Here is a 22,678-nt window from a genome sequence, read left to right on the forward strand (position 1 = left end):
TGGTAGTCAAAGATAATATACACAATATTGAACATATTAAATTATCCTTTTCTACATTTTTATTTCCTTACGTCATCAATGTGCAGAGGGGGAGTCTAGCTCCCCACGATGTATCAAGCCAATAGTTCAACCACACAGAGAGTGAGCATTACAACTAGCCGACGGGAAAAGAAAACCTTTCCTGAATCAAGCCTTTTATCCTAAATGGCTGTTTCTCTGGCCATTCAAAAGTTGAAAAAAAAAAAAAAAGAAAAAACTCGCGACTACATATTGTTGTAACACTATTCGCGACGCAAAAGGGTTAACTGTGTGTGATCAGCTGACATATGTGACACAGACCACTAATACAGTTTAGCGTGCTATATAGAAGGGCAAGGGACAGTACTGGCATGAACTTTGCACGTGAATAGGACCCGGGTTATGGTCATCTGATCATAAGCCTGCGTGGACCAGAGACACAGTGTGTGTAAGGCAGTGCAGTTCAAGGCAGGACAGCGAGTAGACCGGGACTGTTAGTCGGCCATGAAGTCGGTCCTGGTGGAGTCATTAGTGAATGTACGAGTCCAGGAAGAGATAGAGACAGTAGAGTTTGTTAGTTTAGTACGGTGATGAACAGTATAGCATTTTTAGTGTTGATGTATTGCCAATTGTGTCATATTGGCTGTTTTAATTGACCATTATTAAAGCATCAGATTATTTGGAGCTCTTGTTGTCAGGTTCTTGATGTGTTAGATGTGCTGTGTTGTGTTTAGCAATGTTTACAGAACGCCTGATTAGGAGAGAACGTAACAATATATTAATCTATAAATATGTAAATTTTTGTCATTCATATATGTTAATAAATAAGCATTATCATATAACAATATGTAGGCATGTAGATTTATGTCAATGTCAATCTATACGCATGTATAGACAACAATCTTTGCGATTGTCATATGTCAGTTTATAAGCAGGTAGATTTATGCCATTGTCATAAGTCAATTTATAAGCGTGTACATTTATGCCATTGTCATATGCTTTTCTATTTGAATTCTATGCATATTCGTGATGAAATAATTAGTTTATGACATAAGCAATAAGACTTGAACTTTAATTAGTTGAAGAGCAATATGCTTTGGGAATAAGGAAGCATTATGACTCATGAGCCAGCGACACTAATCTGATGAGCCAGTGACATCATCATGATCAATCAGTGAAACAAACCTGGTGAAACAGTGACATCAACATGATGAGCCAGTGAAATTAATCTCACGAGCCAGCGACACCAAACTGACAAGCCAAAGACATGCACATGATGAGCCAGTGACATCACTGTGTCACTTACAAAGACGGCATCACGAATAAAGAGATAAGAAACAGAATTAATACAGCGATCGGACCCCATAATCATCTGATAATCACTATCAAACTCTATCGCCAAATCACAAGGTCCTCAAGGCTCTCAAAGACCTTCCTTCCTCAGGGCTCGCAAAGACCTTCTTCAGGGCTGGCAATGACCTTCCTTCCTTAGGGCACGCAAAGACCTTCCTTCATCAGGGCTCGCAAAGACCTTCCCTCTTCAGGGCTCGCAAAGACCTTCCTTCCTCAGGGCTCGCAAAGACCTTCCTTTCTCAGGGCTCGCAAAGACCTTCCTTCAGGGGATAGTATCAGGAAGATGAAGAAGAGAAAGAATGGGAAGACAACAGCGCTATCATTGAATGAATAACCAATGCAAAAGACAGAGAGGACTGGATTAAGTAGATGAACAGATCTTATGTGGAGCCCCAACGGCTCAACAGACTAAGAGACAGGTGAGGGTGTAGTTTTGCTTTGAAATGCAGTTTATATGTAATTAACAGCAAACCAAATTAAGCTTGTTACTTCCTTAAGCTTAAAGAATGCTACATTGAAGTGGCGTAGCCGTACATAACGGACTATTATAATGTTGAAATATGGCGTGGAGGGTAAGGAAATGGAGCCCCTTTCTTCTTTACCATGCGTAGTGCACTTAATAATCCCTCTTAGAAACGCTGCCACAAGGGTGCCATGATGTGTGCGCGAAAATACTAATTGCACAAGATCGCTAACATCTCTTGTCTAACTAGAAAATCACGCAGTGCTCGAGCTGGCCGTATTCAGACAGGCGACTAGTATTTTGAGTGTAAATTTTAAGTGATTTCAGGCAATCATGCATCTGTATATATAATTCTCTACATCGCCCAACCATGCTGGACAATACGCACGCACGCCGACACTCTAACCCTTGATGAAAGAGTAATGGAAAGATAACTCTTTTATGACAACAAGTCGGACTAGAGTTACCCCAAGTAACTTTCTCGGAGACAGAGAGCACGGCTCAGAAAAAAAAAGAGACGGTGGGGAGAAAACAAGTAATCTCTGTATATATAATTCTCTACCACCCGCCGTCACTAAATAACGGCAAATGCTACGCGGCGGGTCGGCTCCTAGAAAATAACAATGTATGTATAAAGCTAGGATGGGGTTTGCTATAACGTCTAAAATTCGTGTCAAAAATGTCGAGAGCCCTCTGTGTACCTGTATTATAGGCGAACCCGCCTTGGAGGTTTTTTTCCCCTTTATATTATGACTACATTACAACGGTGTCAATATATAAACAAAATATCTTTATGCTTAAAGCGATGTGAATTTGAGTGAACTCTTTCAGGTCAGAGCGGCGATAGGTTAAGTGATTTCCGTTTCCAGTGGAGCCTTAAAGGTGTTGGGACTATCAACCCTCCCACAGCTCCTCAAACTGAATTGGTGCCTAACTTTGTGTAGACCGTTCCTTTGAATCACACCATTAAATACTCAAGTGGAGCAACCCATTATCTCTACATCTAGGACACTTCAATCTGCTTTAAAAAAAAAAATACTGCTGGAGATGCAGAGGAATTAGACGAGATGTCCTAGTTTAAAAAAATATATATAAATGTCACATTCTTCTCTCGCTGCACTCAACCCTGATAGACAAAGTAGATTACTATTGTTCCAAGTGTTTGTTTTTTCAAATCTATTTTTAGTATAGGTAAAGGGAAGAAAACCTTTTAGGATAAAGGATAATGACTAACTTAGATACTATGCTAACTTTTACAAAGAACACTTGAGATATTGAAAGTGTCAACATCATAGGTCTTATAAATGTCTATAGTGTATACACAAGTAACTTCTATCATAGTGTTTATAATATAATATAATATCTTTGTTTTGTCTTGCAAGGAACTAAGTAAAACAACAGGGAGTGAAAGCCTTGCAAGGTATTTCTTTTTTCTTTGGATTTGGTAAGAAAGATACTAATTAACTAATAACTACTACTACCAACAGAATTAGTAACATTATGGATTTTGCAATGAAAATCAAACGTGTCAAGACTATAAAGTTTAGGACTATGGTCGTACCTATTTCATGCTATTTGCTCAATAGGTTTCAGTATTTTGAAAATGCTAACACTTCAAATGAGTTTTGTTTCATCTGTATTTAAATTATTTACCTTTATGCCTTATTTGACTTGACCTGACATGAAAGCAGACGAAACAGCAGAAAATTAGAACAAAAAGACATTACAATGAACATAATTATAGTTCAAAACCGATTCGATTCATAATCATAACCAACCTTTTTTGGACCTTATTGTAATTTAATGCATGATTTCTTAAAGAAATTAACTAATTGTATGCAAATATAGGTACATATAGAATTCTACTTGATGTTGCAGTCAATTAGCCATGGCGACACAAAACAATGTCTCAAAGAACTATACACTTGCCGAGATTGAAGAATACCTGTCAATGCTACAAGAGAAGTCTACACTAGCTTTCATACCAACACTGGTCTACCTGTCTCTGCTCATTGTTGTGGGCAGTATAGGGAACAGTCTGGTTCTAGTTGTCTACTCGACCAAGATGTTCAGGACACCACTACGTGTATTTATTATGAGCATGGCTGTTTTTGATTTACTTATCAATATTTTAATCATACCAGGTATTTCATTGTTTATAGTATGGCTGTTTTTGATTTACTTATCAATATTTTAATCATACCAAGTATTTCATTGTTTATATCATAAGCATACGTTCAATGTAAAAAAAAAAAGCTAGTGTCTATGAAAAATCTCAAAGTAAAAATGTGTTTTTAATATCTCGGGGATTCTAACTATAAATTAAACAAGGTCGAAAATGGCTACATTGAACTTGAGTGATGTCAACTAACTAAAACAGAAATAGTTGTAAATAGGACAGTCTAGAAAAATTGTGTCTGTAGAGCAAAAGGTGATACAAATGATTGTACCTTCTTCACATTTTTCTTTATTCTGGACACCGGATATACAACAAAAAAGCTAGCTATTTATATTGTTCCGCTATATAGTGAAAACATACTACCATCTGCAAAGCATATATCTACTCATTCACACTTTATTTCTCCCACACACATTCTCGGATTAAGCAGAAACTTCGCACAATTATTCATTGAAATAGACTAGACATGCATCAATAAAAAGTAACCGATTAGATAGTTAATTATTGATAATTCATTATTTTGTTAAATAGCAACATGGGACTAATACTAATACTTCAGTATACACAGATATACACGCTAATTTGTTGGGTTTAGTCCCCTTCAATAATTGTTAACGCTATTTCTCCCTCACGCATTCTCCGATCAAGTTGATACTTTAAACAATTATTTATTGTTCACAAAACATGAATCAATAAACAAAAATACTCCATTAGTCAATTAATTATTGGTAATTAATTATTCCGTTTGATATCGAATAACGGAATTACCTTCTATATTTTTGGTAGATATACTTTTCTTCCCTGTACATAAGCTTTTTTTTAATGATATTTTTCATAATTTGCTTGATTAAGGATGTAGCGATACTTGGGCATTAGTTTGGTCGGAACGTTGCAGCCCATACAACACGGTCTGAATGAGAAATCTAGTTCTAGTGCCCTGAACATTGTCATAAAATCTACAATCATGAAAATACCTAATAAGACCACTAAGTATGTGACTCTTGATAAATCTAATGCGATATCAAGTTATCTTATCTTATATATTACAGACGTTACTTCGAAAAAGAAGATAATTACGTCCTACGCTTTCATGTGTCGATCTAGTAAATGACTTAAACTCTGATAAGTCGTTAGTTTTCCTGGCTGATTCATTCAACCAATTCCATTCTCTAATGGCACTAGGGAAGAAGGAGCACTTGTACGAATTTTGTCTAGCACATGGAATAAGGAATGTACCTCTATCCTTGTGTCTTTCTGGGTATTTTAGTAGGTGACGAAAGTAGATAGATTTGTCCTAACTTCATTTGCATTACTTTTGACAAAACACCTCTCCTAAGTTTCATTTGGAATCTAAAGAGTTTGTTTAAATGTAACAAGACTTACCAGTATAGTGCCAACCTAAGAAAAAGCAGCTTGCGTTGATTTTGTCATGTCCGGAGGTTGTCTTTTTTAGTTTGCTATTCAATAATTTATAGCTTTATAATTCAAGGAAAAAATTGTATTTCTGTTATTGTTGCTTTTTAAGGTGAAATCTATGACATGTTTCACATCTGGACCTTCCAATTGCCAGTTGAATGCCAGATTCGCATGTACCTGAACGGTTTACTTGTGTTCTCGTCTGCGTTTCTGCTGGTTGCCATTGCGACAACAAGGTTTTTATTCTACTCCATTTTTTCCATCTTATCCCAAAAAAAAAAAAGATTTTTTCACAATTTTTATAAATTATTAATATTGTAAGTTTTTTAGTTCTTGTTATGAAATCAATGTAATCTGAAATAAGTCATTTGTAACTTTTAGATTTTGTTATTAAATCAATGTAATTTGAAATAAGTCAGTTGTAACTTTTAGATTTTGTTATTAAATCAATATAATTTAAAATAAGTCAGTTGTAACTTTTAGATTTTGTTATTTCTTTTGTCCCCACAGATATAAAATGGTTTGTCGTCCGTTTGAGAAACAAGTCAGTTTGACCCAATCTAAATACATCTGTGGACTCGTTGTTCTCATTTCTTCTGTTATTTCTATCCCTCACGGGCTAATCCACGGAAGCCAGACTCGAAAAACTCCCGAGCCGAACATCGAGGGTCATTACTGTCAAGTTGACGACTCTTATTATCCAACAGTTTGGCCAACTTTAAACTCTGCTTTCTTCGTCCTTCTGTTTGTTTCATGCAGTTCTGTGATTATTTACTTTTATATCTGCATTGGGAATACGTCATGGCGGCAAAGTAAGCACTTTACTACGAACAAAAATAATCTTGTAACTAGAACAGTTATAAACACTTCTGAAATTTCAACGTCTATGATAGATGAAGATGAAATCACGTCACCTAGTTTGAGTGATAAAGGCCAAACCAAGGATGGGTGTATATCCTCAGATCGCAGTCTATGTGATCGCATAGAGATAGAAAAGGTTCAAAGGTTATCTAAAGAAACAAGAGACAATTCTAACATTTACAAAAATGTAGAAATGGAAAAACATGGCAACAAAATAGATGTTTATTCTAATCGAGATACAAAACAAAGTGTCAACGTAACAGATGTATCAAAGTCACAATTAAATAATAAACAAAAGAACAGGTATCAAAAAGTAGGAAGTAATCGAACACGCAGTCTGTTTGGAAAAACCTCGTTAATGATGTTGACTGTAACGCTTGTCTTTTTCATTGGATTTCTTCCGTTTCTCGCGCTCAATGTTTTTGCTGCAATCTCACCGGATACTGTCTCGTCTCTGACGGGGGTTGCTTTGTCTTTCTACCAGCTTTTCCTGTATTCTTACTTTCTAAACAGCGCTGCCAACCCCATAATCTACAGTCTATTAGATCGAAAATTCAAAAACGAATGCTCTCGGTTATTTAAATATTGTCACGTAATTCAGTCTAATGTTCAAAATTGAAGGCTTTCAGATGTTTAAACATTGTCACTTAAGTAAATATTCAGAAACATATTGAGCAGACCTCCGCACTGCTCATGGATAATAAAAAGCATGTCCATAATTCTCAAAGGCTTCGTAATTCTACCTGGACGAACGTGTTTAAGAGTAATACAAATATATGTTCATACATAGCTCATGTTGACCTTATCAATACACATTGTTACGACAGAATAATATATTTTTTTGTCGTTAGTAAAGACATGATTAAATCTATATTGATTCACATGCTATCCACTCTAAAATCAGACTGATGCACTCCCTGATCATGGCCACATTCATTTTATATACTTGCAAATCTTGGACGCTGACTGCAGAGCTAGAGAGGAGGATCCTTGCAATGGAATTGAGATACTACTGAAAGATCTAGGTAACACATCCAAAGACCGCATCACAAACGAAGAGACACAAGATTTATACAGTGATAGTACCCCCACGATGACCTGCTAACTACTGTAAACAAAAAACGCAAAATGAACCTCTATTACCATATTAAAAGGTCTTACGTGCTCGAAAAGGGAACAGTACCAGGAAAAAAAAGAAGAGGCAGCTAGGGAAAGTGATGGGGAGACAATATAAAAGAATGGACGGGCATGTCATTGAAAGAGATAATATTCGAAGCAAAAAACAAAGTGGAATGGCGAAGGATGGTCAAGAGATCTTGTGTGGTGCTCCAAAGGTCCTACAAACTAAGGGATATGTGAAGGTAAAACTCAAGTTCGTGAAAGTTGATAGATAAAGCCAGTCACCGTGAAACATCGCGACTGACTTCTAACGTTTTTCCAGCTTTGCTGAGATATATTAGTTGACAAAATCAACATAGTCAGGGTTGTGTCACAAGTTGTATGCCTGGTTTTCAACGCACTTTTTTTAAAGACTGTCCAAGCAGCGCTATAGTTTGGATGACACATTAGCCAACATATTATTGCAAATGTTTGCAGATTTTGTATAAACGCAAGTAAACATTAACACAGGCCTCATTTTTATTAACGCAAGTTAACATTAACACAGGCGTGCTTCTATAAATAAAATCTGTTAGTCAGAAAAATACCCACTGTAGGGCTTTCTTTGTTATGAATCCCACATTTTAGAGGTAATCAAGATAAGATAAAATAAGATAATTTTATTAGACCAAAAATGGAAGTTTAGTTTGACAATTGTCCACCTGAGCATAACCACAACACTATAGATGCCAACGTGAACAACATTCTCATAGGTAACATACGTATACACACTACCAGCAGTTTATGAATTAGGCTTCTGTATACTGCTCTAGTGTTGTTGTCTTTTGTACGAATTATCCTAAACATTACAGAAAATAAGAAAACAGTATAGACACTTGGCTTGTTATTTTTGTCAAATGAAATTTCAGAGAAAGATACAGGGAGAATGTAAGATAGAGTGAAAGAGTGACAGAAAGAAAGAGAGAATGTAAGAGAAAGATTTATTTCATTTTTAATCCATGGAAAGTAAAACTGAAACTATAAACAGACATCTAGTATTCAGATTGCAATACATAAAAATTCCACTTGAAACAATGAAGTAAATCTAATTCTTAGTGCAAACAAGCGATAGCTGTTAATAAATGTTGGAGGTAAATTATGGGCCATGAATTTTTATTCTCAACAACAAGTATAGTTATGTTTGGATTAAACATTATTAGACTAAAGTCTTGTTTCGGAATACATAATTATTTTGTAATGTAGAGCTAATAATGCAATCAATAAATTTATTGTTATCGCAAATGATCTCATTCAGAATTAGTTTGACATTTCATATTATTTTTAAAACAAAATCATAACAGATCATATGTATAAAAGAAGGTTTCAAGTCATAACACAAATATACTGTAGTTCTTATTATTACAGCAAATCAAATAATTTAACAATGAAACATTCTAGTGCAGGTGTATACTTGACGTAGACAAAAACCAGTACAAAAAATGCTTACAAATAATAAGATGGCCTGATGACAACATTCAGTCCATGTTAGTCTAACAAGTAGTGTGTTCAGGTCAGTTTAAAGCCTAAACTCATAGATCAGCGGTTCTCAGCCTGTGCGTCACGACCCTCGTGGGGAAGAACGATGATTTGCCATGGGTCATTTGAGACCTCGAAAACTATGGATTGTTAAAAAGTATTTCATTGTGAGCTAGTCGGTTTTTTATTGTTGTTTACAGAAAGTCAACTGAATCAATGATTTGAAACATCATATTATAATTGTGCGCGGTATAAATATAATTATTAGCCTATCTTAGATATATGCGGTATTGTATACTTGTGACAGTATTAATGACAGATATACAGGTGTTTGTATAGTGTCAGATCATAGTAACCTGTAAAGAAGAACATCCCTGACAAAAAAGTTGGATTAAATGGAGTTGATGATTGCATGATATATTTGAGAGTCTGGTTATTGTTATCTAAACGACTTGTATGTAATAACATGGAGACCAAGAAGATATAAATATATGCCGTGTATTAATAAAGTTAGGTTCATTAGTTGCTCAACAGCAGGCCGAAGCCTCTTTATTGAGTTACTCACGGCCGGATTTAAGTAAGCGGAGGCCCCGGGGCAGGATGTGTGTGGAGGTCTGAACACTTTTTCCAAAAACCACTTGTTGATAAAAATACTTATTTCTAAAAGCATACCACATTTTAGAAGAAAAAAAATAGAGTGCTTGTAAATATATATATTTTTTTTGTTTCTTTTTTTTATTTCTATTTAATATGATTGGTTAAAACGAATGTATATTTTTGGGGTTTACGAACTGCCGTAAATCCGGAGCTACTTTTGTATATTACAAGCACACTACAAGTGGACACTTGTTAACCACGACTGTATTTAGATCCAAATCAACAAATAAGTTAAATTCATAATGTGTTGTATGGACGATTCATTATCAGCCGACTAGAAATAACGTTTTGACATTTCAACACAAGGAAGAAACAATGGTCTTCTAACTTTTGTAGTCTAACAAGCAGATCTAAGCATTCGCGAAAAAACCTTGAATCATAGTATAGACTTAGAGCTAGGCTAGTAGACACATAGGACCTTAGAGTTCTTCTCTGTTTAAAATGTGATCAATGTTTCGCATTTTTTTCCTCTAAAATAATATTTCTTTGAGTCCTGTGCAAGGCCCCCCACCAATCGGAAGCCTAGTTTGCCTATGCCTAAGTCCGGCCCTGGATAGACCAATACTCATGATTAAGACTTTGCCAAGCGCTCTGATATATATTACGTAAAGAATAACATATATTAAAGAATTTAACATTAAATTATATTTTCGTTAAAATAAAAGAATGTTGTATCAGGCTAGCCAAGGATTGTTTCCTGCATAAATATGTGTAGATTGACATCCTAAGACTTACAGCCCAGATCTGTTGCTGGTGTTGTTTCCTGCATAAATATGTGTAGATTGACATCCTAAGACTTACAGCCCAGATCTGTTGCTGGTGTAGAATGACTGGGACGTGACTTCAGACTCACGTGTTGACCAAAACTTAAACAATTGCATACGATCTAAAGTCAATTTACAACGCGGCGTGATTTTGTCTTTGTCACTGGCATAGCTGCAGGCTCCGAAAATACTTTTAATAGTACGCCCCCTTATTTCGTTGACATTTTACAGCCATAGACAAACCAGGGAAATATACCGAATTACTTCACTCCAAGACAATCTTTTCCATTGTGAAAATTAATAAAATTATTGTCACTTCGAACAACAATTAAAACATTTTTTTAAAGCGACTCATGAAACTAGACAAGAGTATAATAAGGTTTCTATATCACGGATCTAAACACACAAACACAGACACAGAAAGTACAATCACGCTTCGCAATAATTCCCTAACGTCGTGAAACCAGCGCATCGACAGAATTATTATCAAAGTTGCCAACAAACCTGACGAATTTCCGGATGACAGTTAAGTGGATAACTTCATGTTTCAAGTGTTAAAAACAACAACTTAACTCTTGGTGAAAAACTCATGATACGATAAGCTTGTTGCTTACAGTTTCAAAAAAATATTGAAACAGTTGTATAAGTTGACGAAAATGTTTAGTAAATAAATTCAAAAAGGTTGATGTTTACATCGGAATGACGTTGCACACATGAGGTTCAATAACGAATGCAGATTTGAGACATAAGGGAAATTGAAAAGGTGTTTTCAAACGATTTGAATCTTTTCAGAAAATACTTCACCACAAAACAAAACAAAAACAAACAAACAAACAAAACAACTTAGAAGAATGTGACCCAAACTTCAGTTACACTCTACTGGTTACACTCTACTGGATACACTCTACTGGTTACACTCTACTGGTTACACTCTACTGGTTACACTCTACTGGTTACACTCTGCTGGTTACACTCTACTGGTTACACTCTACTGGTTAAACTCTACTGGTTACACTCTGTTGGTTACACTCTGCTGGTTACACTCTACTGGTTACACTCTGCTGGTTAAACTCTACTGGTTACACTCTGCTGGTTACACTCTGCTGGTTACACTCTACTGGTTACACTCTGCTGGTTACACTCTGCTGGTTACACTCTACTGGTTACACTCTGCTGGTTACACTCTACTGGTTACACTCTACTGGTTACACTCTACTGGTTACACTTTGTCTCGAGACCACTCGATAGAGAAGGCCTGAACACTGACCTGCAACGTCACAACTTGTGGGCAGTTTAGACAATTACCTCGTTGGCACGTCTTCGGTCTGTACGACATGTGTGTGTGTGTGTGTGTGGTTGAAAAACTATATTTGTCAAAAGGTATTTGATCATTTTTTAGCACTGTTTAGCACTTTTTATCACTGCGGAATTAAATTTTCTAAGCTATTCCATGTTGAGAGCCAAACAATATGAATGTGTAGGCAGCTTACCATTTCACTCTATGATGACAAACTTCTTTTAATAACAACTAGACGATTAACCAGCAAAAATAAACACAATTTGACTCGACGATCAATTTGAATGTGAAATCCTTAAGTATTTAAACTAATCAATTTAGAGCGTCCTTGACATTGTTAAGTTTTATCATGAAAATCTCGAAAGAGTTATAGAACAGGAACAAAAGAACAAAAGGTTTAAAAAAAAGGGAAATAATTACAGTAAAATATAAAAAGGATGTAGGAAATTAAACGACTGTAGTGAAAGTCTATTTAAATTTAAATAAACTTAATAAAAGTTCACTCTTGCCAAGTTGAATATATTTTAATAAACATATTAGGCCTTTATTCAATAAACACCTTATTGTGATTGTTTTTTTTAATTTTTTTATTTTTAAGAATAGATAATTTAGTAAATGATATTTTTACGCTCAATGAAAGTTACACATTCTGCTTTGTCCCCAATCTTGTTCAAAACGTTTCTGAAATTTTTACAAAATCCCTAAAACATACAGTTGTAGAACCTTTCAAATAAAAGATTGATTTTGTTTCATCCAATGCACGGCAAGCATCGATTGACGACGATTGTTACCACATTTTTAGACGAAACACAAGAGGCAATACTCTTGCACTGAATGGAAAACAATACGTTGGTTACAACTTGCCTGCTTACAGTAATATTTGTAACCATAGACAAATATCTTCTACTTCAGACTAGACATGGGGATTTTTTAACACTATAAAAAATGGCGTGAAAATTTTTTAGAAAGTTGAAACAAGGCGTTGTTTTGTAAAGTAGTTATAAGAAGTAAAGTTGTTTTTTTTTCAATCCTAACCTATGTAACATATTTAATTTTTAGATCTAGATCTAGTAATTGAAAATCAAAAATAAGAGTACTCTAGTCTCATAATTATTATTTTGCAATTTTTAGATACATAATCTAGAAAGATCTAGGTAATTAATCTATTTAAATGTACATAAGATGATTTAAATCAACATGAATTATTTCCATCTAGGATTTTTGAAACATTATCTCAATGGAAACACACGGAAATGTATTTGTTTCATATATTTGCATCCGAGAAATGAAATAAACTTATATTTAAACCTACTATAATATTATAATTGTATTTCTTTACATAAAGCAGGAATCTTTTCTTGTCGACTTGGACTAAGCTGAATTTAAACAACTAGAACTTACAAAGTATTACACAATTACCTCTCTGATAAGAAATAAAAAGACAGCTCAATCAGTTGGTAATACCTAATGCATCTATTTAGTAGACATATAAAGCTAAACTTCACCGGTTCTAACAATGATCGACTGAAGTGATTCTAAGACTTGCGTATGCTTTCTTATTAGAAAATGTTGAACAATGCAATGATGTGGTTACTAACGGAATAAGTCAAGGTACGTTTTTCTTTTTTCTTTTCATATTTCATTTACTTTTGTAAACATTCTCATTTTTATTTGTTTATTTTATCCAAAATCTATCCATCTGTAAAATCTGCGATCTCTCAAATCGCATTTAAATACAAGGTTAATAGGTCTATATTTAGGAAAAGATAAATGCTTTTAAGTAAAATAATAATTGTAGCTATTATTCATGAAGTTATCAACCAACACCTAAAGAGAACACATATACATGGCTTGTTTATTTTCAAAATAATAATCAGTCTCATGCTTCCCGTATGTTCCTTCATAGTAAAAGATTAGGCCTATTACATCTTACTCCAGGTCTCTCGTAGGACGGCGGGGAATAGCGGAGGGCAGGATTCGAACTCGGGACCATCAAGACGGCAGACCAGAACACATATCAGACGACCAGGCAACCAATTAAAACTATAGCATTCCCTATGAAGACGGGAATATCGTATTTGAGGATTTCTAAGGGCGTCCAGAAGTCCACACTATTCTAATGGACTTATGACATTAGAAGGGTCAACCCATTTCTAATGGACTTATGACATTAGTTGTGTCCACCCTATTCTAAGGGACTTATGACATTAATTGGGTTTATTTGAGATTATATTAGTGTCAAAGCAATAGTAATAGCCCGTAGTTACATAACATAATAGTATGAGCACTTTGGTTATGTAATATGCATATATGTAATATGAATTTTTCATATCGTATCTTTGTCTACATGTAGGATAGACGAAATTATCTTTTTATAGTACACACAATAAGAGATTTTATGTTGTATAACATTATTTTTATTATTTGTATGCATGTAAGTTGCATATTATACATATTATGTTATGTGTAAGCATGTAGGTAGCCTCGTTCTCTGGAGCATTGTTAAGTTTTAACTTACGTAGATAAATGTAATGTTGGTTTAGTCACATTTTTTTCCAGGCTGCTGTCATCTTATCTACAAATGGCATTACTTCATAATAAATCCTACAACTACACACCAGAGGAGATACTAGAGTACCTGCTAGTGCTACAACACCAGTCGACACTGGCCTATATCCCAACATTTATATTTCTAAGCTTTCTAGCCATGGTTGGTATTCCGGGCAACTGTTTGGTGATTGCTGTCTACATCACCAAGATGACCATGAAGCCTTTGAGTGTATTTATTATCAGTATGGCTGTCATTGACCTCATGACTTGTACTTTCATACTGCCAGGTAACTGTTCAGTCAACTTAAAACCAAGAAAATATTTTAGGCTCGCTTAATAACTTCATAAAAGCTCTAGATTTTACATTATAAAAAAAGATGGGAACATAGACAAAGTTGGCGCGGTGACTTAGTGAAAAAGCGCTTGGCCTCCGAAGCAAGTGTTGAACGTCATATAGCTAAGCCAAGCGTGTTGCGGACGCTCTACAGTCGTGCGGCTCGTTACCAACGTCGAAAAAGCGGGCAGAATCGTGTTGGTGGAGACGCATTAAAATTTCATTTGGACGAATGCTTTTGACTTGAATACGTCGATCCAATTGTTTTATTTTTATAAGAATAACCTTCACCCCCACCTTGTTTATCAACAAGTGACACCCCCCACCCCTTGGTGGCACGACCAACAGGTTCAGAAATGTAAATGTTGTTGTAGTCAAGTTGGCGTCAAATTAAACAAAAATAGAACTGATTAAAATTCTATCATTCATATGACCAATGGCTCGTAACCCAAGACTATAGAGTTAAAACGAGTTAAAGGGTCGATCACTTTGGGCAAACTCTCACATAAATATTCTATGTACCCCATCACTCGTGCAGGAGTCCGACATAAAAACTGCCCTTAAAAACGAAACGGTGTGTGGATAATGTTTACCGATGCAACAGACTCGGTCCTTAGGTACCCCAACAAGTTCTGTATTACTTCCTTATTGTTCAAATCGTCTCCGTTTCCAACCAAGCGCAACGCTAAGGCCGAAAAGCATTCACTGTATGAAATAAAGTAATCATGCAATTTCTTAGTTGAAAAAGTATTTTAAAAAATTTTTTTGGCTGGTTTTCATTTCAGTTGAAATCTATATCCTGCTGCACAGTTACGATTTTACAAGCGTTCTAGGCTGCCAACTGTACATCTTTTTTAGTTGTTTACTTTTAATAAATTCAGACCTTACACCTGTCAGCATAGCAATAATAAGGCAAGTTGTTTTTCCTTAAATAAATTTAGTTAAGAAACAAAATGAAATCTAAACAAGGTTACAAAGACAGTTTGTGTGGAAACACAAACTCAAAATCGGCCCTCAAAGTGGTCCACCCAGGCACGCTTCAATATTTTCAGAAAGAACATCCGAATGAAATTATATCAAAGACAAATGAGAGCTAAGAATGGAGAAAGAAGGTTGACAGATCTTGTGTAGTGCCCCAACAGTCCAGCAGATCAAAGGATACGTGCAAGTGAATGCAAAGCTAGATGTGAACCTAGTGATGGGCAAAAGTTAACTAAAAAGTTGCTAACTTTTAGTTTAACTAAAAAAAATTAGTTAAGGCCAAAGTTTAATTACAAAAAAAAAGTTTAGTTAAAATCCTAGTTTAATTATTTTTTTTTAGTTACAAACTAAAAAGTTTAATTACAAATTTTACAAACTTTTTTAACATACACACCAATAAATATTTAGATCTATGTAATTTGGAGAATATATTTAATGAATAATAGAGAGGAGAATAAACTAGAGGGTGCACAGGTCACTAGAAAGCCTTTTGACCTTTACCCTGTAATGGACGCTATTCCCGCTTTTTAAAAAAAATACACGTGTTCATTATATTTCTAGCAAGTTTCACTGCTTGATAAATCCTGATTCTATAGATCTACATTTTGCTGTTGTTTTTTTTTTATTAAAAACCAGTGTGTTCCTGTAGAGCTGCAGGCAAAGAATTTTGCTTTACTATAGATCTAAAAGAAATGTCGACTCTTTTTATTTTAAAACTTTTTACTAGATCTAGAGTCTAGTGACGTCTAAGTCTATTAGTATTAGTCAAGTCTATTTTACTACTGAATACTACTGGTATTACCATCATCATTAGTATTAGATCAATAGTCATAATAGTCTATATTTAATTTTTTTAGTCTTAAGTAGAATCTAACTCTTAGTAGTCTTAGATCTAGATGTAAATTTAAAATTATAAGTCAATAATTATATTATAATATACTATATTATAGATCTATTAATTGAAATCTAGATGTATATTAAATATTACTTTACTTTATTAGACTAGATCTATTAGTTTAGAGATTCTACTATAACTATGTAAAAACTATTCTAGAATTAGAGTCTAGATTAGATCTAGATATATCTAGATTACTTATTATACTAAGACCTAAGATGCATAAATGATAGAGATCTTGATCTATAATAGGCCTACTAATAATAGTCGTCACTATACTAGATCTTATACTAAATTAACTAAATCTAGACTAGATTCTAGATCTACATCTATGATCTACTTCTGTTATAATTATAGTTAATTATACTTATAATAATCTACTATCTAGATCTATTAGATCTAGATCTAGTATTATCTACTAGAGTATATATAGATCTAAATACCCATACCTAGTTATAATCGTAATTATAATAATCTAAAATCTCTATATCTAGAGTTACTAAGATATCTACTAGACTAGATTATATCTAGATTTTATATCTAGTAGTAGTAGTAACTAGTTTTTCTTAGATTATTTTTAGATTAAAATATTAATTATTTGATCTAGGTCTAGTAGCTAGATCTAATTCTACATCCATATTATATTTCTGATCATTTCGTTTGTAGAAGATATTAGATCCAGAATATTCTAGAATCTAGAGTTAATATGCAGTTTTATCATTACTTCTAAAAGGTAACTTATAATACTTATATTAGAACTTCGACAATTACTTCTAATTTCTTTCTATAATAGTATCATTCTAGTGATTCTATTAAGATCTACATCTATCCCATAAAGACATTTAAATCTTTTTTCATATGTGCACAAATAAATGTTTATTACATTTTGCTAAAGAGATTGGTTGTGCTTTATACTTTATATTTTTCATGTTTGGATGTTTCGTCCTTAAAAAAGGTCAAAATAGTTAGTAAAAGTTTAACTAAAGTTTCTTAGTTTAGTTTAACTAATTTTTTCAATTTGTGGTTAACTAAAAGTTTAACTACTTTTTTTTAGTTCAAACTTAGTTTTAGTTTAACTAAAAAAATTTAGTTTAGTTCCCATCACTATGTGAACCTGGCCTAACTAGTTCCCCTTTCAGAACTTGTATTCTATAGGGCAGATGATGTAAAGTTCATCTGATCTAAACGGGACGGACGGACAGACAGACAGACGGACAGACATTTTACATAAAACTAATAGCGTCTTTTCCTCTTTCGGGGGTCGCTAATAATGGCAGTCTAACAATATAACTAATTATACGTTCGTTGAGTTAATTTTAAAGTGTTTTAGGTGTTGTACATTAAGATATAAATTTTTACCTTGATCTATTTCTGGGCATTAAAGATAAAAAAGTTGTTTCTATGCCAACCCATCAAACATAAAATGTCTGACTTATCTCAGCTTATCAATAGAACTTATTGAGACTTGGTCAAGTCTTGCATCTCTAAATAATCTTATTGAAAACCTTCAGTTGGTAAGAAATTTATCACCTAATCACCATTTATAGTCTTTGAATAGACCATTTAAATGTGCTTTAATAAATGTTCGGGCATAAAAATCTAAAGAGCAATGCTGTTGAATCAATTTTAAACTGCTAAACAAGATAACCAAATAGCTAGTCAAATAAAAAGATCTTGTTGGATTATTTCATTTCTCTCGCCAAAGAAACAACAACACCAACAAAATAACAAAGTGTTTTCCATTCACAGATATAAGATGGTGTGTACTCCACACCAACGACAAGTTACATTCACTCAAGCCAAACGTTTATGTTGCCTCAACGTTTGCATTGCATTCATCGCGTCCATACCTCAACTACTTCTTCAAGGGATTCACAGTAGACGGACACCTATCCCGGACATTGTTGGTCACCATTGTCAAGTAGACGACAGCTATGTGCCGACTGTATGGCCTGGACTTAGCTCTGCTTTCTTATTTCTTTTCTTTGTTCTCAGCTGCACCACGGTGACCTACATGTACTTTCACATAAGAATAAAAGTTAAAAGTCAAAGAAATAAGTTTCAGAAACGAACTCGGAGCAGGCTGAGTCACATCGTGTGTGAGCTTACAGAAGGTAGCATGGTCCTAAATAACACTGATATACATAGCTATCACACAACTGCAGTAGCTTCAAGCATCGTTGACCTAAGTTGTATTTCAAAAGACGGCAGTGGCATAGACATAATGGGCGACCATAACTTTGCCATAGAGAACGATAGTATAGAAAATGTATTACAAACTGGTAACGAATCGGACGTTCCAATCAACTGTCCAAACATTATGTCAGAAGGTAAACACGTATCAATCAACGACTGCATAGTTTCCAATGTATTTATGACATCACAGAATTCTCCAGAGTCCAGGAAGGCACGCTTAATAGAGAAAAACAAAATAATTGAGCCTATTGTATTGATCAATAATCAGGACAGTAGTGTACTATTCGATAGTTTGAGTTCAAAACATAACAACTGCGTTTTTCCAAACGATTCAAAAACAACAAAAACAAATATGTTTCCCAAAGATACTCACATGGACTATCTGGACATACCAAGTAAACGTGAAGTCTCTTCCAACAGAATCAATTTAGTCATGTTTATAGTTACACTGGTATACTTTCTTGCTTTCATTCCTTTCCTTGCTCTGAATGTGTTCTCAGCAATATACCCCGAGACTGTAGCATCACTTGAAGGGGTTTCCCTGGCATTCTATATGCTATTTTTAGATTCGTACTTTTTAAACTGTGCTGTTAACCCTCTCGTGTACAGCTTACTTGATAACAAATTCAAGAAGCTCAGTCTTGAACTCTTATCGTGTTGTCAATAGATGTACAAACTATTTTCTGTTGAAACAAACCAATATTCAAATGTATCAGACTGAATAGATTACGTCTCCTAAAATCGTGTAAAAAAAATTTGAATATAAAAATAAAAGCTGTAGAATAATTAAAAACATTGGTAATGAGATCATTTCTGCAGAGTGAACAAATAAAGCACATTCCCTGGATCTGTATTTGCTTGCTAGTCAGATGTTTAAAATGTTTGGATGGTGGTAAAAAAGTTGTACATGCTTGATGTATCTTATGTATTCTACTATTTGACTGAAAGCCTGTACTAATGGTATTAACAATGTATTAAAGAGTGATGGAAATATAAAGTTATCGATTAAGCGAACTCTGTGGTATGCACAAAATAAAATAGCGCTCATATAGATATGAGCAATGATCTATAAAGTATGTATAACAAACGTATCCACATAAAAACTTAAATTACTTCAAAGTACTTTAAAGTACCATATATATATATATATATATATATATATATATATATATATATATATATACAACACAACAGAATTTACATAAATACATCTGTTAACAAACACTGAAAATGAAGTCAACAGGGAATTAACTCGTTCATGGAAATATATGTGTAAATCTACTTCAAATTACCTCTCTTAGACTTGGCAATTATATAATGGATCTGTTAGGATTCTTATATGAAGTTACATGTCAACAATGATATCATTGAATACAATCATACCTATTAAGTAATGCATAATACAGCGGATTGACTTGGTTAAAAGAAATCATGCAGTATCAGAGTAGTTATAGAATAGTGGGTGTGTGTAAATAAAGAATTAAAAAATTCACATTCTTACCCTGGGTTTCAACTTGTGCATAATCAAATTTCAAGATAATCATTGTAACCAAAATAATAAAAAAAAAAAAAAAAAAAAAAAACTTTAAAAAAAAAAAAAAACTAATTTTCGTTTATACATCCTAGAAAACGTTTCCGTTAATAACTAATGAATGTTTTGTTTTTTAAAGAAATCTTTTTACCACACCCTTTTTTTCCCAGACAAATACCTGGTTGTGGGAATGTATAAATCTACTAGCAGTATACACCGGCTACGCCCGTTGATTTGTTCCCAGGTTTTAGATTGATAATTATGGCCGGAACCTTCCCCCCCTTTTCTTTTTTTTTTGTACTTGTTACCCCCCCCCCCTTTCTTTTCTTTTTTTTTTGTACTTGTTACCCCCCCCCCTTTCTTTTCTTTTTTTTTTGTACTTGTTACCCCCCCCCTTTCTTTTCTTTTTTTTTTGTACTTGTTACCCCCCCCCCCCTTTCTTTTTTTTTTGTACTTGTTACCCCCCCCCCTTTCTTTTTTTTTGTACTTGTTACCCAGCCCCTTTTCTTTTTTTTTGTACTTGTTACCCCCCCCCCCCCTTTCTTTTTTTTTGTACTTGTTACCCCCCCCCCCCTTTCTTTTTTTTTTGTACTTGTTACCCCCCCCCCCTTTCTTTTTTTTTTTGTACTTGTTACCCCCCCCCCTTTCTTTTTTTTTGTACTTGTTACCCCCCCCTTTCTTTTTTTTTTTGTACTTGTTACCCCCCCCTTTCTTTTCTTTTTTTTTTGTACTTGTTACCCCCCCCCCTTTTTCTTTTTTTTTGTACTTGTTACCCCCCCCCCCTTTCTTTTCTTTTTTTTGTACTTGTTACCCCCCCCCCCCTTTCTTTTTTTTTTTGTACTTGTTACCCCCCCCCTTTTCTTTTCTTTTTTTTTTGTACTTGTTACCCACCCCTTTTTCTTTTTTTTCTTTGTACTTGTTACCCCCCCCCTCTTTCTTTCTTTTTTTTTTTGTACTTGTTACCCCCCCCTTTTCTTTTTTTTTTTTTTGTACTTGTTACCCCCCCCCCCCTTTCTTTTCTTTTTTTTTTGTACTTGTTACCCCCCCCCTTTCTTTTTTTTTTGTACTTGTTACCCCCCCACCCCTTTCTTTTTTTTTTGTACTTGTTACCCCCCCCCCCTTTCTTTTTTTTTTTTGTACTTGTTACCCCCCCCCCCTTTTTCTTTTTTTTTGTACTTGTTACCCCCCCCCTTTCTTTTTTTTTTGTACTTGTTACCCCCCCCCTTTCTTTTTTTTTTTGTACTTGTTACCCCCCCCTTTCTTTTTTTTTTTGTACTTGTTACCCCCCCCCTTTCTTTTTTTTTTGTACTTGTTACCCCCCTCCCTTTTCTTTTTTTTTTTGTACTTGTTACCCCCCCCCCCCTTTCTTTTTTTTTGTACTTGTTACCCCCCCCCCCCTTTCTTTTTTTTTGTACTTGTTACCCCCCCCCTTTCTTTTTTTTTGTACTTGTTACCCCCCCCCCCCTTTCTTTTTTTTTGTACTTGTTACCCCCCCCCCTTTCTTTTTTTTTGTACTTGTTACCCCCCCCCCCCTTTCTTTTTTTTTGTACTTGTTACCCCCCCCCTTCTTTTTTTTTTGTACTTGTTACCCCCCCCCCTTCTTTTCTTTTTTTTTTTTGTACTTGTTACCCCCCCCCCTTTCTTTTTTTTTTGTACTTGTTACCCCCCCCCTTCTTTTCTTTTTTTTTTTGTACTTGTTACCCCCCCTCCCCTTTCTTTTTTTTTGTACTTGTTACGCCCCCCCTTTCTTTTTTTTTTGTACTTGTTACCCCCCCCCCTTTCTTTTTTTTTGTACTTGTTACCCCCCCCCCCCTTTCTTTTTTTTTGTACTTGTTACCCCCCCCCCCCTTTCTTTTTTTTTGTACTTGTTACCCCCCCCCCCCTTTCTTTTTTTTTTGTACTTGTTACCCCCCCCCTTTCTTTTCTTTTTTTTTTGTACTTGTTACCCCCCCCCCCCTTTCTTTTTTTTTTGTACTTGTTACCCCCCCCCCTTCTTTTCTTTTTTTTTTGTACTTGTTACCCCCCCTCCCCTTTCTTTTTTTTTGTACTTGTTACGCCCCCCCTTTCTTTTTTTTTTGTACTTGTTACCCCCCCCCCCCTTTCTTTTTTTTGGTACTTGTTACCCCCCCCCCCCCTTTCTTTTTTTTTGTACTTGTTACCCCCCCCCTTTCTTTTTTTTTTGTACTTGTTACCCCCCCCCCTTTCTTTTCTTTTTTTTTTGTACTTGTTACCCCCCTCTTTTTCTTTTTTTTTTGTACTTGTTACCCCCCCCCCCCTTTCTTTTCTTTTTTTTTTGTACTTGTTACCCCCCCCCCCTTTCTTTTTTTTTTTTTGTACTTGTTACCCCCCCCCCCCCCTTTCTTTTTTTTTGTACTTGTTACCCCTCCCCCTTTCTTTTTTTTTGTACTTGTTACCCCCCCCCTTTCTTTTTTTTTGTACTTGTTACCCCCCCCCCTTTCTTTTTTTTTTGTACTTGTTACCCCCCCCCCTTTCTTTTTTTTTTGTACTTGTTACCCCCCCCCCCCTTTCTTTTCTTTTTTTTTTGTACT

At 34.7% G+C, this 22,678-nt stretch overlaps 2 protein-coding genes and 1 long non-coding RNA gene across 8 annotated transcripts in view; 2 read left to right on the plus strand and 1 right to left on the minus strand.

Annotated features, from left to right (window-relative positions):
• Nucleotides 1-43: 43 nt before the first annotated feature.
• The window catches only part of LOC106067079 (uncharacterized), a 242,612-nt gene continuing 219,977 nt past the window's right edge, over nucleotides 44-22,678 (plus strand). Inside the window, exons 1-5 of one of the 6 annotated variants that reach the window (XM_056041737.1) lie at nucleotides 44-1,790; nucleotides 3,217-3,254; nucleotides 3,713-3,978; nucleotides 5,539-5,665; nucleotides 5,940-7,017. In XM_056041737.1, the coding sequence (XP_055897712.1) occupies nucleotides 3,723-3,978; nucleotides 5,539-5,665; nucleotides 5,940-6,909 (1,353 nt within the window). In that variant the 5' untranslated portion in view covers nucleotides 44-1,790; nucleotides 3,217-3,254; nucleotides 3,713-3,722 and the 3' untranslated portion in view covers nucleotides 6,910-7,017. Of the gene's footprint in view, nucleotides 1,791-2,578; nucleotides 3,279-3,682; nucleotides 3,979-5,538; nucleotides 5,666-5,939; nucleotides 7,018-22,678 lie in introns of those variants that run through there. The other 5 variants (XM_056041733.1, XM_056041738.1, XM_056041736.1 and 2 more) reach the window with 5 other exon arrangements.
• Nucleotides 7,643-11,041, minus strand: LOC129928251 (uncharacterized). The gene is made up of 2 exons (XR_008779829.1): nucleotides 10,317-11,041; nucleotides 7,643-9,064 (listed from the first exon to the last, which is right to left on the minus strand). It is a non-coding gene; the product is annotated as an uncharacterized LOC129928251 (long non-coding RNA).
• Nucleotides 18,154-19,451, plus strand: LOC129928248 (uncharacterized). The gene has a single exon (XM_056041749.1). The coding sequence runs from the start codon at nucleotides 18,159-18,161 to the stop codon at nucleotides 19,263-19,265; it is 1,107 nt and encodes a 368-aa protein (XP_055897724.1). The 5' UTR covers nucleotides 18,154-18,158; the 3' UTR covers nucleotides 19,266-19,451.

The sequence above is a fragment of the Biomphalaria glabrata genome, chromosome 9 (assembly GCF_947242115.1).
Source record: "Biomphalaria glabrata chromosome 9, xgBioGlab47.1, whole genome shotgun sequence".
NCBI lineage: Eukaryota > Metazoa > Mollusca > Gastropoda > Planorbidae > Biomphalaria > Biomphalaria glabrata.